Source organism: Mizuhopecten yessoensis, unplaced genomic scaffold (genome assembly GCF_002113885.1).
Source record: "Mizuhopecten yessoensis strain PY_sf001 unplaced genomic scaffold, ASM211388v2 scaffold431, whole genome shotgun sequence".
In the NCBI taxonomy this organism is placed as follows: domain Eukaryota; kingdom Metazoa; phylum Mollusca; class Bivalvia; order Pectinida; family Pectinidae; genus Mizuhopecten; species Mizuhopecten yessoensis.
In genome coordinates, this window is record NW_018403543.1 from 1,293,507 (window position 1) to 1,309,996 (window position 16,490).

A 16,490-nucleotide genomic window follows, 5' to 3' on the forward strand; every position below is an offset into this window, starting at 1 on the left:
AAGTACTAAAGTTAAAAGTAAGTGACAACCTGACTCATTGTTACGCGGTAAATCCACACATATGTGAAAAGTTATCGCTACGTTCGCCTGAAACGTTTTGGGGACACTACAGTCCTGATCACAAACGTGCTTCAGAATAGTGGTACAGCTACTGTACAGGATGCAGGATATTCATGGTATGTATGGAACTGATTGGATAATGATACGAATCAAGTATTTTCTACGCGGTCTTTCCATAAAAATATTGATTCAAACACATTTTTGCACCTGTTTCAATGTCTAGACATGTAAGTACGTAAAGTTCAGTTCTTTCCCTACATTTCGGTACATAAAAACAAATTTCGTGTTATAAAATGTCCACTGTTTTAGGAAAAGCAATATGCTTTAACAAGACTAAGCCTGTACACCTACATCTACATGAACAAGTTTATGACAGGTATATCCGGCTTAATGTTGGTTGTAATGGCATGGGGAGTAATATAAGTTGGAGTTTGATTACTTATATTAATTACAGTTATTTTGTTTGACAGGCCTGGTTTCAAAGCTCACCAGTAAAACCAATGATGGCAACAGAGCTGCATGCAGAAAGTGTGGATATGGTAATTAATCTAGCAACTTTGAATAATTCATAAAATACGATATTATGCAGGTCAAACCTAATAGTCTGAAATAACTAACTGTGATCAGCATTTTTGTTCTTTTAGTTTTATCGGGAGGTCAGAAAGTCAGAACGTCCTCCACAGAAGCTCTTTGAAAAAATTGGGCACTAGCTTTGATACGAAATTATATGATTTTTTTTGTGTATATCTGATATAAATGCTGATTGTGCTGATTTAATACTGATACACTATAGCTACAGTATATGTAGCTTAAGAGGAACAGTCTTTCACAACAGGGTATACATATATAGGGTTTGTCAACGATTTTAAATTCACATGATTAAACATGATGTTCCCCATAAAGTCAAACAAAAAATACAGAACTCATGGCTTTTTACACATACTTTGCGAAAAAACGTTTTTTTGTTCTGTGTGATTTTGCTATATTTTCGACTCACAAAAATGGAATCATATTGATGAAATAACCGCTATTGCCGAAATTGGTTTGAAATTATCATTGCCTGGAACATTGACAGAGTTAAATTTAAATAACCTTCTCATCTGTGTATGGAAAGTAAGCATGTGGACATGCTCCGGTATACAAGGAAACGTTAATTGAAGTATGCACCAAACGCAGTGTGCAACTTTTCCAAAGAGACTATGAATGGACATGCTGTGGTTACTGTTGGTACAAAGTTGCATTTTGATTAATTGTGAAGGTATAAGGCAGAGAGTTCAGACATATCCACAGCTATGGTTGTGATGGACATCAGCTGTCTGGTCATCTGTTTGTCAACAGTTTCATTTTTGTTCCACAAATTCACTATTTCTAATCTCATCAAACTTCATGAACTTTGGTACCAGAAAGAATTCAGTAAAAGGTTGGCACCTATATATACTATCTGAAAGGATTTTATCAACCATAAACGTCAATCAAGTTCTGATCATATATCCTCAGACCAGATTGGCTAATAGTTTGTGATGCATTGCTTCAATATTTCTTACTTTATCTTCAATTATCTTCATATCTTTTCTAGCTGGTCATCTAACATTCCAGTGCAGAAACTTCATCAAATCAGACCCAGAGAAGGATGTGGTATTGGATGTCAGCAGTACCAGCTCCGACTCCAGTGAGGAGTTTGTTTCCCCTCTCACTAAGCTCGCACAGAGTAAGTGTGACTCCAGTGAGGAGTTTTTGTCCCCTCTCACTAGTTAAAGCTCCAACAAAGTAAGTGTAACCCCAGTGAGGAGTTTGTGTCCCCTCTTACTAAGCTCCATCAGAATAAACATGACTCCAGTGAGGAGTTTGTGTCCCCTCTTACTAAGCTCCAACAGAATAAACGTGACCCCAGTGAGGAGTTTGTGTCCCCTCTCACTAAGCTCGCACAGAGTAAGTGTGACTACAGTGAGGAGTTTGTGTCCCCTCTCACTAAGCTCTAACAGAGTAAGTGTGACTCCAGTGAGGCGTTTGTGTCCCCTCTCACTAAGCTCCAACAGAGTAAGTGTTACCCCAGTGAGGAGTGTGTGTCCCCTCTCACTAAGCTCCAACAGAGAAAGTGTCACCCCATTTAGGAGTGTGTGTCCCCTTTTACTAAGCTCCAACAGAGTAAGTGTGACCCCAGTGAGGAGTTTGTGTCCCCTCTTACTAAGCTCCATCAGAATAAACATGACTCCGGTGAGGAGTTTGTGTCCCCTCTTACTAAGCTCCATCAGAATAAACATGACTCCGGTGAGGAGTTTGTGTCCCCTCTTACTAAGCTCCATCAGAATAAACATGACTCCGGTGAGGAGTTTGTGTCCCCTCTTACTAAGCTCCAACAGAATAAACGTGACCCCAGTGAGGAGTTTGTTTCCCCTCTCACTAAGCTCCAACAGAGTAAGTGTTACCCCAGTGAGGAGTTCGTGTCCCCTCTTACCAAGCTCCAACAGAGTAAGTGTTACCCCAGTGAGGAGTGTGTGTCCCCTCTCACTAAGCTCCAACAGAGTAAGTGTCACCCCATTTAGGAGTGTGTGTCCCCTTTTACTAAGCTCCAACAGAGTAAGTGTGACCCCAGTGAAGGAGTTTGTGTCCCCTCTCACTAAGCTCCAACAGAGTAAGTGTGACTCCAGTGAGGAGTTTGTGTCTCCTCTCACTAAGCTCCAACAGAGTAAGTGTGACTCCAGTGATGAGTTTGTGTCCCCTCTCACTAAGCTCCAATAGAGTAAGTGTGACTCCAGTCAGGAGTGTGTGTCCCTCTCACTAAGCTCCAACAGAGTAAGTGTGACCCCAGTGAGGAGTGTGTGTCCCCTCTTACTAAGCTCCAACAGAGTAAGTGTGACCCCAGTGAAGGAGTTTGTGTCCCCTCTCACTAAGCTCCAATAGAGTAAGTGTGACTCCAGTGAGGAGTGTGTGTCCCCTCTATCTAAGCTCCAACAGAGTAAGTGTGACTCCAGTGAGGAGTGTGTGTCCCCTCTCACTAAGCTCCAACAGAGTAAGTGTGACTCCAGTTAGGAGTGTGTGTCCCCTCTATCTAAGCTCCAACAGAGTAAGTGTGACTCCAGTGAGGAGTTTGTGTCTCCTCTCACTAAGCTCCAACAGAGTAAGTGTGACCCAAGTGAGGAGTGTGTTTCCCCTCTTACTAAGCTCCAACAGAGTAAGTGTGACCCCAGTGAGGAGTGTGTGTCCCCTCTATCTAAGCTCCAATAGAGTAAGTGTGACTCCAGTGAGGAGTGTGTGTCCCCTCTAACTAAGCTCCAACAGAGTAAGTGTGACTCCAGTGAGGAGTTTGTGTCCCCTCTCACTAAGCTCCAACAGAGTAAGTGTAACTCCAGTGAGGAGTTTGTGTCCCCCCTTACTAAGCTCCAACAGAGTAAGTGTGACTGCAGTGAAGGAGTTTGTGTCCCCTCTCACTTAGCTCCAACAGAGTAAGTGTGACTCCAGTCAGGAGTGTGTGTCCCCTCTCAATGAGCTCCGACAGAGTAAGTGTGGCTCCAGTGAGGAGTGTGTGTCCCCTCTCACTAAGCTCCAACAGAGTAAGTGTGAACCCAGTGAGGAGTTTGTGTCCCCTCTTACTAAGCTCCAACAGAGCAAGTGTGACTGCAGTGAAGGAGTTTGTGTCCCCTCTCACTTAGCTCCAACAGAGTAAGTGTGACTCCAGTGAGGAGTTTGTTTCCCCTCTCACTAAGCTTGCACAGAGTAAGTGTGACTGCAGTGAAGGAGTTTGTGTCCCCTCTCACTTAGCTCCAACAGAGTAAGTGTGACTAGTGAGGAGTTTGTGTCCCCTCCAACCAAGCTCCAACAGAGTAAGTGTGACTCCAGTGAGGAGTGTGTGTCCCCTCTCACTAAGCTCTAACAGAGAAAGTGTGACTCCAGTGAGGAGTTTGTGTCCCCTTTCACTAAACTCCAATAGAGTAAGTGTGACTCCAGTCAGGAGTGTGTGTCCCCTCTCACTAAGGTCGAACAGAGTAAGTGTGACTCCAGTGAGGAGTTTGTGTCCCCTCTCAATGAGCTCCAACAGAGTAAGTGTGACTCCAGTGAGGAGTTTGTGTCCCCTCTCACTGAGCTCCAACAGAGTAAGTGTTACTCCAGTGAGGAGTTTTTGTCCCCTCTCCCTTAGCTCCAACAGAGTAAGTGTGACTAGTGAGGAGTTTGTGTCCCCTTTCACTAAACTCCAATAGAGTAAGTGTGACTCCGGTCAGGAGTGTGTGTCCCCTCTCTCTAAGCTCTAACAGAGTAAGTGTGACTCCAGTCAGGAGTGTGTGTCCCCTCTCACTTAGCTCCAACAGAGTAATTGTGACTCCAGTGAGGAGTTTTTGTCCCCTCTCACTAAGCTCCAACAGAGTAAGTGTGACTCCAGTCAGGAGTGTGTGTCCCCTCTCAATGAGCTCCAACAGAGTAAGTGTGACTCCAGTGAGGAGTTTTTGTCCCCTCTCACTTAGCTCCAACAGAGTAAGTGTGACTCTAGTCAGGAGTGTGTGTCCCCTCTCAATGAGCTCCGACAGAGTAAGTGTGACTCCAGTGAGGAGTGTGTGTCCCCTCTCACTAAGCTCAAACAGAGTAAGTGTGACTCCAGTGAGGAGTTGTGTCTCCTCTCACTAAGCTCAAACAGAGTAAGTGTGACTCCAGTCAGGAGTGTGTGTCCCCTCTCACTTAGCTCCAACAGAGTAATTGTGACTCCAGTGAGGAGTTTTTGTCCCCTCTCACTAAGCTCCAACAGAGTAAGTGTGACTCCAGTCAGGAGTGTGTGTCCCCTCTCACTAAGCTCAAACAGAGTAAGTGTGACTCCAGTGAGGAGTTGTGTCTCCTCTCACTAAGCTCAAACAGAGTAAGTGTGACCCCAGTGACGGGTTTTGTCCCCTCTCACTATAAACTCCAACAGAGTAAGTGTGACTCCAGTCAGGAGTTTGTGTCCCCTCTCACTGAGCTCCAATAGAGTAAGTGTGACTCCAGTCAGGAGTGTGTGTCCCCTCTCACTAATAAGCTCCAACAGAGTAAGTGTGACTCGTGTGAAAAGTTTGTGTCCCCTCTTACTACGCTCCAACAGAATAAGTGTGACTCCAGTGAGGAGTTTGTGTCCCTCTCACCTAGATCCAACAGAGTAAGTGTGGCCCCATTTAGGAGTGGGTGTCCCCTCTCACTTAGATCCAACAGAGTAAGTGTGACTCCAGTCAGGAGTTTGTGTCCCCTCTCACTGAGCTCCAACAGAGTAAGTGTGACTCCAGTGAGGAGTTTGTGTCCCTCTCACCTAGCTCCAACAGAGTAAGTGTGGCCCCATTTAGGAGTGTGTGTCCCCTCTCACTTAGATCCAACAGAGTAAGTGTGACTCCAGTCAGGAGTGTGTGTCCCCTCTCACAGGAGTGTGTGTCCCCTCTATCTAAGCTCCAACAGAGTAAGTGTGACTCCAGTGAGGAGTGTGTGTCCCTCTCACCTAGCTCCAACAGAGTAAGTGTGTCCCCATTTAGGAGTGTGTGTCCCCTCTCACTTAGATCCAACAGAGTAAGTGTGACTCCAGTGAGGAGTTTGTGTCCCCTCTCACTTAGCTCCAACAGAGTAAGTGTTTCTAGACTCACAGTTCCGGTGGAAGTCCCCACAGGATCAGTTTGCACTACACATTTTTATTTTCTTTCATTCAAAATTAGTTCATAAATCATATTTGACTATTATAAAAAAAACACCACTCTAATGTTCAGCAATGTTTCTATCAAAACTTCATGATATGTGTGTTGAAAATGTATAGAATTATGTACCCGTGTATGTTTTCTGTTTAGATTCATTGACATGAAGCTTCATTTTATATCAATATTTATAACTCTTTTGTTTCACAGGTAACAAGCCAAAAGAAAAGAAGTTTTTCAAAACTGAGAAGAAGAAAAAGAAAAAAAGCAACAGAAGGTGAAAATTTCAGTACATGTGTTTTTTTGCTTTTTTCAATCATTGTAGCAGTTAATTCATTATCTCAAAGTTGTAAAGAATTTCAAAAGAAATGAGAGTAAACAAGATAGTCTAAAAGGCTACAAAAGCTTATACACGATCAGAATTATACTCATCGGGTAAGATATAACAGGCGGGGTTCCAATCACAACACAGCTCAGGCGTCACCAGTTAGTGGGGTTTTATTGGCCGACTAGTTTCGACTCTTAAAGCGAGTCTTCATCAGTACCTATTGGGTAAGATGGTACCGTTGATCTTTATATAAAAAAAGTCAGTGGTTGAAGTTTACATGGCATTTAAAAAAAATACTGTTTAAAAAATATTGTTTTCTATGTTAGAGTCACCTCCCTTGAATGTTAAGCTGCTAGTAACATTATCTGATACAATTAAGTTTTATGTGGTGTTTTTAACCCATGCTTATGTATTCTTAAAAATATTGACAGAATATAAATATTTTTTATATACTCAATATTGTTCTTGTATATATTCATATATATGTACCAACTTCTTCTAGCTACATACGTTGTACACATACATGGTCTGATAATGTGTTATTGTGTAACTTTACTTTGTGGTAATCTGTGATTTTTCTTTGTCACTGTATGTGTGTTTGTTACTTGATATGCACTAGTTATGAATTGATTGATGACATGTCCATGTCTGAATCAAAATATTCTCCTCCGTTAGACAGAATCGACACTTCCGGTCTTACCCTAGCGTAAAGACAGGGGCATTCCCCTGCCATAACAATTGTATGACATCATATCAACAATGCATTGATGTCAAGTCAATAATAGCAGATCATGGAAGATAACTCCAATTTGCTGGAAATTATGAAAACATTTTGTGTGGTATGAAATTACTAGTATTTGATGTGGAAGAAATAATATCTTTTTCCACTTTAGGAGTATAAAGACAGAAAAATCTCAACCCTCAGGGCGAGATTCTTGAAAGTCATGTCATCTGCAAAGTCTCGGGTTTTTCCTGTCTTACCCTCAAGGTGGGGAAAGATTATATTAGTCCATGCTCAAGTTCTAGTTTATCGCTAAATCTCTGAACTTATTTCTTTTCTTGTTGATCTTTCAGGTCAAGGTCAAGGTCTCCAAGACATAAAAAGTCTAAACATAGAAACAGGGACGATTCGGATGAGACTTCAGACTCGGAAGACGACAGACGGTCACATAAACACAAACAAAGGACTAAATCAGATTCTGAGTCGGATTCCTCACTAGATAGGGAGCGGAAAAGACAGAAGAAAAAGAAGAAGAAAGAAAAACATTCTTCAGATGATGATGAAGACTCTTCTGATTCAGAACATGACAGAAAAGCGAAGAAAAAACACAAAAAGAACAAAAAGCATCGGAAATCAAAACACAAAAAACACAGACATAGAGATGATAGCAGTGAGTCAAGCTCATAGTCATTGAGTGTATTCACCATCTAAACAGAAGAGTCATAACTGTCCGATAGAGTGGGAAATGGTCGAATCCATAGTTCACTAGTTCACAGTTCATGACAGTGTGTTCATTGAATTTTTGACTAACTGAGAGGCAATGTGTGTGATCATTAAAATACAGAGAGCATGACCGTGTAAAAGTGTGTTCACATTAATCATATCGAGTTTATGTCAGTAAAAGCAGAGCTTTTTCCACACTGTTCACTGAACATGACAACGAAAATATATGTCCATTGTTCACAGCTTATGTATGTAAAATTAAGGCTGTGTCCATTGCTCACATTGTAAACATTAATTCAAAATGAATTAATTAAATGCATACATTTAATTTGTTCGTCAAATGCAAGACTATGTGTGTTCATTAGTGTTTACGGAATATGAGGGTAGAATGGACAAACTCGTAGTTAAGGGCAAAGATGTGTGTTACTATAATAATCGATTATGATTAACACAGTGTTGACAGAGTAAGGTGTCAATCTAATCATAATCAGACCTCTCAAGACTGCTTCGTTACCTTCGCTGAGAGAGGCAGCATAGGTTATGAAGCGGTCTTGAGAGAGGTCTGATTTTAATTTGATTGAGCAAGGTACCTTTTCTTTGCTGTATACAAAAAAAATAAAAAAAATGGGTGGGTATACATGTATATAATGTATGTTTTGGTCAAACTCGATACTGATGTTCCCAGTAGCCATGTCATCCTAGACCAAACAAATAAAAATGTCCTTTGTAGCCCCACTGACAAATTCAAGACCAAATTAACGACTGGTTAATGTATAGTAATATACTCGTATGGTTATGAGGAACACTATTAGAATACTGTAGTGCAGTAACTACAAACATGGCCAAAACTATAAATGTAACTACTGGTGTTCTTGGTTACCATGCCAATGTAGACCTAACAGATAATTGGTGTTCCTGGTAACCATGGCAACCCAGTAGGTACTTGGGTAGTAAGTCTCCATCAACTATAGGACCAAACTAATTGACATTGTATGATTGGTATGGAGAGAAACTCTGAATTAAACTCAGGCTTAATTGATGTCGAATGTAATTTGACATTTAATTTTACATGTATGGGACATTTGGAATGGTACGTTTTTATGCAGTGGTTCTTAAACACTTTCCCATTCCACTGGATTTTTATGAAACAACCTTCAGTGTGTTGTATGTAAACACAATTCATTCCGTCATTAAGAAAAACAACGGCGCCATTTAGCCTTTCCTGTAAATAGATGATGTCAATGTATTGTTACTTTTGACATCATTATGGGAACCGTGTTAAATAATATGATATAGAAAATTAAAGTTTGACAAAAACTGATATACCATGAGTAGCTCATTATTTTTGCAGCGGTTGTCGCCCTTAGTCCACTTATTTTACATACATGTAGATATGCATATGGGTACTGATCTGTTAGCAATGACATGTAAAGTATGTTTAAAGGAAAACTTGAATTACTTTTAATAACACACATATTAAACAGTTTGTACACTTGCTTTTTTTTTATTCCGTGGTCCGTGTAAATATCTAAGCAACAGGAAACAGCACATCTCACAGTATAATAGGACTCTTGTAAGACATCTTGATGGAATGTTAGCAACACTGAGCAACACGTTTAAATGTTTTCTTCCGAAGCCATGTTCGTAAGGGAGACGTGCAAGGGAAATCATGAATAGTATTCCCTCCTCGTTTGGTCTTTATATTGGCATCATTTTCCATAGATTTAGTATTTACACTGTAAGCTCCTAGTCTGTGGATAATGATGCCACTAAGTGTTTACACAGTGGTAAAGTGGTGAAGGCATCTGGCATTCTGTTACCACTAGCCCTCCACCGCTTAGTCCCAGGTTCGAGGCCTACGTGGGGCAATCGCCAGGTAATGGCCTAAGGACCCATGACACGTCCTTAAATGACGATGTCTATAAAAAGGACGTAAAATACAAACAAACCAAATTACCCTGAAAGCTAGGTCATTAAAACTTTGTCACTCGGCAAAGTCCAGAATGATTTTTGGCGTCTATCAATTCTACATGACCAATTCAATTTGTTAAATCATTGCAAAAAGTAACATAATCATGCGACCTAGTTTGTACTTTACTGGGATGATGGACATGCTTGTCACGGGTCATTTGTGCTAAAAAAATTCCAACGACTTCTAGCAAACCATGATGTGGACTAGTGTAACGATGTTTAATTTGTACATTGTTGGGGTGAAGAACATGAATGAGTATTGAAATATACATGGGTCAAATGTGCTAAAATATTCCAACAAACTCTTCTACTGTGACAAAGCATGCTAGACATAGTCCAGGGGTGTAGAGAGCGAAAGTGAGCGTAACCCCTGGATATCGAGGATGAGGAATGCTAAAACAGCCATTTATATTATGGATTTTTCTTTACGTTTCGTGTACCTTTACATTTACGAAATTTCGCGAAGATTCATTATGAGATGAATATTGATAAATGCATATGAAATATCCCCTTAAAAGCAATGTAAATACGAAATTCTGAGGATAAAATGTATAAAAATGATAACAAATTCTAAAAAATGACAAGAAAATAAATTACACTTAATCTCAAAATTGATTAACAAAACCTTTATCAATCACGCCAAGTGATGAAATAAATTGGAATTTGGAATTGTTTGTGACCTAACATGCACTGAAAGGTTTATTGTAGGGTTGCAACGAGTTTCGTTACCAATGGGCCGTTTTCGTTTAAACGGTCAAACCGCTCGGACCACAGTTGTTCGTTTATTAAATAAGGTCAGACCTAGTTATCTGATGATGCTTTCAGGCGAGCCTTGACAAGGCCTTGCAAGGCCAGCATAAACAATTGCAGGTCCGCCAGGATTTCTACCCGAACATGTTACATTTAAAGGCTGACAAACCGGTTGTTGAGGACGATGGTACAGACGTAAATAATCTCCTGGAATCGAACACGTATCCATCAGCGTGTTGTGTGGGGTGACCACGTTACTTGATTAACGAGAGGCATTAAGACAGACCGTTTTGACACGATACTGTGTGATCAATTACATACGATCCGACTGATCTTTTCACCCCTGGTCTGCTGTGACCGATAATGTCTCCCAGTATCGTTTACAGTATATCTCGTGAGGAGAGACATACATCTAGTCGTATCTAACGGAATCTTGTCTGATTGATAATGTTCTTTATTGATAGGATTGACCACTAAACCATATATGTTAACGGTTTATATGAAACTGACATATATACAGACAACACGTGATCTTAGATTGGATTTAAGACTGAACAAAGGGGTTCGAAGCTCAGTAGGGACACACATTAATATTGTTTAATCCAACAATATTTTTAATACCAAACAATGTACAAAAAACAAATTCCTAGCAAACAATCTTTTTTTTTTTTCCTTATTATGTTAACAAAAATGTTTCACCCCAAACACAACATATTAGAATGAGCAAGTTTCGCTTCAAGCGAAAATGCACCTGTTATATATATATAAAAAAAAAAATGCTATATTTTAACTGTCTATCGGAATATCTGAATATATTAAAAATGTTATTGAAAATAAATATACAGTAACGGTAACCATCGCATTACAATCGGTACGTAGATTCGACCAGATGCCAGAAATCCGCAGTCACCTGTTCTCAAAATACGCTTTAGCATAAGAAGCATAATTATTGTCGTAAACTTAATTTCGATTTTTTTTTATCATGAAGACATTTTGTTATCGTCCTTGCAATAATTCCATTCAATGTGTGAGTCAAGCTCAAATGATGAGCATACATGTCTTGCCAACTGTTTGCCCTTTTGTTTCACTTTTCCAAAAATGATACAACTGTTCTAAACGGACATAGTGGGGATTCTGAGCCAATTAAACCATTGGGGTCTTTTTAGCAAGCGCAGATGTTTTGATTTTTGTTTTTTGTTTTTTGTTTGTTTTGTGCTTGCTAGAATATACAGAATGTTTCCAAATTAGACATTTGAGCCAATAAATATTGTACAATGACTTCGTCGATTAACATCGGATTCATTACTTCTCGTTGTTGATTCGTTTGTTTTGAATGTGAATTCGTCGTTTCTCCTGACTATGCGGATTCGTCGTTTCTTTTGACTGGGCCGGGATTCGTCGTTTCTTTTGACTGGGCCGGGATTCGTCGCTTTTTACTGGCTTGCCAATGCATCCCTTATTTTGGCTGTTTACCATTTCCTTTGTCAGAGACCGCCTTGCGGGAGTAATACATCAAAGAATATCCCAACTATATCTTACCTGTACCAACAGGGGATACCCTTAGTTACTTACATATTTCCCGAGGATTTCTATCGATGCATCGCACTGAACCCAAGCAAAGAGTGATGGCCAGATTCCCAAACACTAGTTAAGGGGGTTACCAATGAAGGACCGACGATATGAGCTTTTGTATCTAACACATCAAACATCGTTTATTAAATTACTTTACTTCTTTAACGCGTTAAATACAGTTGCCAGTTGACGATGTGCAGTTGATATTTGGCAGGAGCCAGCCGGATGTAAACGTGACAATAGATATCAGTGAACAGTAAGATGTATGCTACTGTTCGTTAAATGAAATGCCATGACCTTGACCGTTCTAATACACATGCGAGTCACGTGTTGTGTAGCATAAGTACCGAACGATGACAAAAAACGCCTTTGATGCTAGTCTTTTTTCATATATTTTTTCAGGAAGTAAAAGAAAAACCCGTCCAAGATATTCAGCAGGGACAACAAGTTACGACCATTTCAAGCATAATAAGATATTCACTTTCCGAAGACGGAAACCAATGCCGTCCATCAATTCGATGGCCGACACTTTCAATAAGGAAGCAGGTTTTAGTACAATGTACGTACTTGCAGTTGTCAATAGTCAGGAGACGGTTGATTGTTTACCCTTTCACCCCTATGTAACTTTAGTAGACTCTACCATGCATTGATATGGAGGGGTCCAATATGGTCTACATTGGTGAAAGGGTTAAATGTGACTACAAATAACAAAGTTTCCTTCGCGCCCTTGATAGTTAAAATGGATTTCCTTGACCTTGATTTGCATGCGTGTCATATGTACAGCTTGAGTTCCGAACAGTGACTTCTAAAGTGTTTTGATGTTATTGTTTTTTTTGTGAGCGATCTTCAGAAAAAATAACAAAAGGGAAACAAGTTGAGCAGGGACATCAGTTTACGACACTTTGAAGCGTAATAAAACATTCGCTACGAATTCAGTAATAGAACAATGTCAAGGTCAACCTATGGGTTCAATGAAAACGAAATCAATGCGTAAGCATATGTCAGGAATGAAATTCCAGTAGTCAGCTGGCTGGAAACAATTGTCTCTAAACGGTTGTCGTAAACAGTTGCCTTAAAACAGCAGTCTCTAAACAGTTGTCTCTAAACACTTGTCGTTCACAGCTGTCGTAAACAGTTGTAGTTAAAAGTTGCCTTTAAACACATGTGTCTAAACAGTTGTCTCTAAACGGTGTCGTAAAAAGTTGTCTCTAAAAACTTGTCGTAAACAATTGTCTCTAAACAGTTGTCGTTAATAGTTGCCTTTAAATAATTGTCTCTAAACAGTTGTCGTAGACAGTTGTCTCTAAACTGTTGTCGTTACTAGTTGCCTTTAAATAATTGTGTCTAAACAGTTGTCTCTAAAAACTTATCTCTAAACAGTTGTCGCTAAACAGTTGTCGTAAATAGTAACATTTAAACACCTGTGCCTAAACAGTTGTCTCTAAACAGTTGTCGTAAACAGTTTTTCTAAAAACTTGTCTCTAAACAGTTGTCGTAAACAGTTTTTCTAAAAACTTGTCTCCTAACAGTTGTCGTAAACAGTTGTCTCTAAACAGTTGTTGCTAAACAGTTGTTGTAAACAGTTGTCTCTAAACAGTTGTCTCTTAAACACTGTCGTAAACCGTTGTCTCTAAGCAGTTGTCGTAAACAGTTGTCTCTTAACAGTTGTCTCGAAACAGTTGTCGTAAACAGTTGTCTCTGAACAGTTGTTACAAACAGTTGTCTCTAAACAATTGTCTCTAAATAGTTGTCTCTAAACAGTTGTCGTGAACAGTTACAACTAGACAATTGGTAACTGAACGTATAAGGGTTGCTGTGATTCTATTGTTATAACATATTTGGATGGTTGTAAGGCTGTTGTGATTTCGTTTAAAATCATCTTTTTTTTCTAAAAACTTGTCTCTAAACAGTTGTCGTAAACAGTTTTTCTAAAAACTTGTCTCTAAACAGTTGTCGTAAACAGTTGTCACTAAACAGTTGTCTCTTAAACATTGTCGTAAACAGTTATCTCTTAACAGTTGTCGTAAACAGTTGGCGTAAATAGTTGTCTCTGAACAGTTGTTACAAACAGTTGTCTCTAAACAATGGCCTCTAAATAGTTGTCTCTAAACAGTTGTCGTGAACAGTTACAACTAGACAATTGGAAACTGAACGGATAAGGGTTGCTGTGATTCTATTTTTATAACATATTTGGATGGTTGTAAGGCTGTTGTGATTTCGTTTAAAATCATCTTTTTTTTCTAAAGACTTGTCTCTAAACAGTTGTCGTAAACAGTTTTTCTAAAAACTTGTCTCCTAACAGTTGTCGTAAACAGTTGTCGTAAATAGATGTCTCTGAACAGTTGTTACAAACAGTTGTCTCTAAACAATTGTCTCTAAATAGTTGTCTCTAAACAGTTGTCTCTTAAACACTGTCGTAAACCGTTGTCTCTAAGCAGTTGTCGTAAACAGTTGTCGTAAATAGATGTCTCTGAACAGTTGTTACAAACAGTTGTCTCTAAACAATTGTCTCTAAATAGTTGTCTCTAAACAGTTGTCGTAGACAGTTGTCTCTAAACTGTTGTCGTTACTAGTTGCCTTTAAATAATTGTGTCTAAACAGTTGTCTCTAAAAACTTATCTCTAAACAGTTGTCGCTAAACAGTTGTCGTAAATAGTAACATTTAAACACCTGTGCCTAAACAGTTGTCTCTAAACAGTTGTCTCTAAACCGTTTTCTCTAAACAGTTGTCGTGAACAGTTACACCTAGACAATTGGTAACTGAACGTATAAGGGTTGCTGTGATTCTATTTTTATAACATATTTGGATGGTTGTAAGGCTGTTGTGATTTCGTTTCAAATCATCTTTATTGCATCAAATATATAATTGATTAGGCAGAGGTATCGCCCATTAAAGCCCCTTTCAGGAAAGATATTGTGATATCGTTGTTTTGATGACGTATCTGGATTACTTTTGAAATTATGTTTTTAGATAGTGGTATGGGTTTTGTAATGAAGGGTTTTTTTTATTGTTGAAAGGATGTTGTAATAACGCCTTTGTTTTGTTGTAAGGATATTGTTATAATATAACAACACCTACATCTGGTCGCAGTCACTACATTATCTGGTTGTGGTAACCATTTTTTTAGATTGTCCAGACGGCTGGACATTTGTGCGCGCTTTCGGTCAATGCCAATCAAAATACGCACGAGGGACAACGCTAAATATTCATACATACAAATCCGTTTGGATTCTCATCGACGACCGCGCGTTCGCGAATATTATATTAACAGGCATAGCAAAACGCTGACGTTAGTTGCGAGGTTCGAGTCCAACACGCCTACTCGCACGTGTGTTACATTATGTCATTTTTTTCTTGATCAACTAATCCTTGAATGTGCAACCATCGCGTCGTTAAGAAGTTCTGAGAGTGCTACCTTAGTGTCTTTAAGACAAAACTCTATCGTAATCCCTAGAAGCGTTACCGTTGTGTCGTTAAGAATTTTCTCATGAATGTCGCCCTAATCCACGGAGTCGTCAACATAAGGCTACACTGTACCCGAATCTCTTTGAGCGCTAATTGTAACTTCGTGTTGTTCATGAATATACGCGTGATAATACATGTAGAATCACATTTTGATATGGAACTGAAATATGATTTTACATCGTACCCTCATCCAATTGATTGCAGCCCTCAGTGGTTAAGACTACACTGTACCTAAACACGTAGTTCAGGATACCTGCGTTTCTTAAAGCTATTCTTCAGTGTTACTTTTGTGTCGTAAAGATAACACTCTCGCATCATTAGGACTTGGCTGTTCTTGAATCCTTATAGGTGCTATATGTTCGTCAAGTGTTGATACAATCGATGAGAGGTCTAACTTTATCTTATTAGAACAATCTTTGAAAAGTCTACCTTCGTCCCTGTAAGGAAGAACATGTGGAGGTCTACTTCAATGTTACCCGAATTTCTCGGAAAGATACCCGGGTTTCATTAAAGTAAATCCCCGGGAATGTTACATTAAGGTTCGTGTGGTTAAGGCTTCCTCGTACTCAAATCCCCGGTAGTAATGCCTTCGTTTCATCAACAAAACGATTGGGTTGGTATCCTCGTGTCATAAAGGTCTCACTATAATCATTTATTTTTGTGGGGTTGAAATTTCGTGGTTTTCATATGCTAGCCTGTTCCAAGGACATTATATTTCGCTGATTTCTGATATTCCCCTATCTTTATCATACCAAATTTATGTTTTCGTGGGGTTAATTTCGTGGATTTTCGTTATAAACGAAATTTAATGTCCCACGAAAATTTATGATTTTACAGTAGTAGAAACACAATTCTTGGGAGTGAACCACGTGTCGTAAAGACAACACCATATCCGGATTACCAGGAATATTATACACATGTCGTAAAGAATATAATATATCCAAATTCTTAGGTACTTAAATCTCCGGAAGTGCTCCAATCGTTTTGGTAAGACAACACCGTACCCGAATCCCCGGAAGTGTTACTCACGCGTTGTTAAGACTAAACTGTGCTTAAATCTCCGGAAGTGCTCCCATCGTTTTGGTAAGACTGCACTGTACCCGAATCTCCGGAAGCGCTACTCTCGCGTATATGTAGTTAAGACGACATCCTCCGCGCGAATCCCTAGGAGTGATTTTGACAGTTTCTCCTAATTTACCGTCCATTGCTTAAATGTTTGTTTACAGAAACGGTATTAAGTGTCATGTTGAAACCTTGTGTCTGTTC

The 16,490-nt window shown here is 39.4% G+C and overlaps 1 protein-coding gene across 1 annotated transcript; it reads left to right on the top strand.

The window, feature by feature from the left end:
- The first annotated feature begins 87 nt into the window (after nt 1–87).
- LOC110448645 (protein SREK1IP1-like) lies at nt 88–8,177 on the top strand. Its single transcript, XM_021495014.1, has 5 exons — nt 88–176; nt 531–599; nt 1,637–1,768; nt 5,904–5,970; nt 7,096–8,177. Exons 1-5 carry the CDS (start codon nt 161–163, stop codon nt 7,427–7,429), a joined length of 618 nt encoding a protein of 205 aa, XP_021350689.1. The 5' UTR covers nt 88–160; the 3' UTR covers nt 7,430–8,177.
- The last annotated feature ends 8,313 nt before the right edge of the window (nt 8,178–16,490 follow it).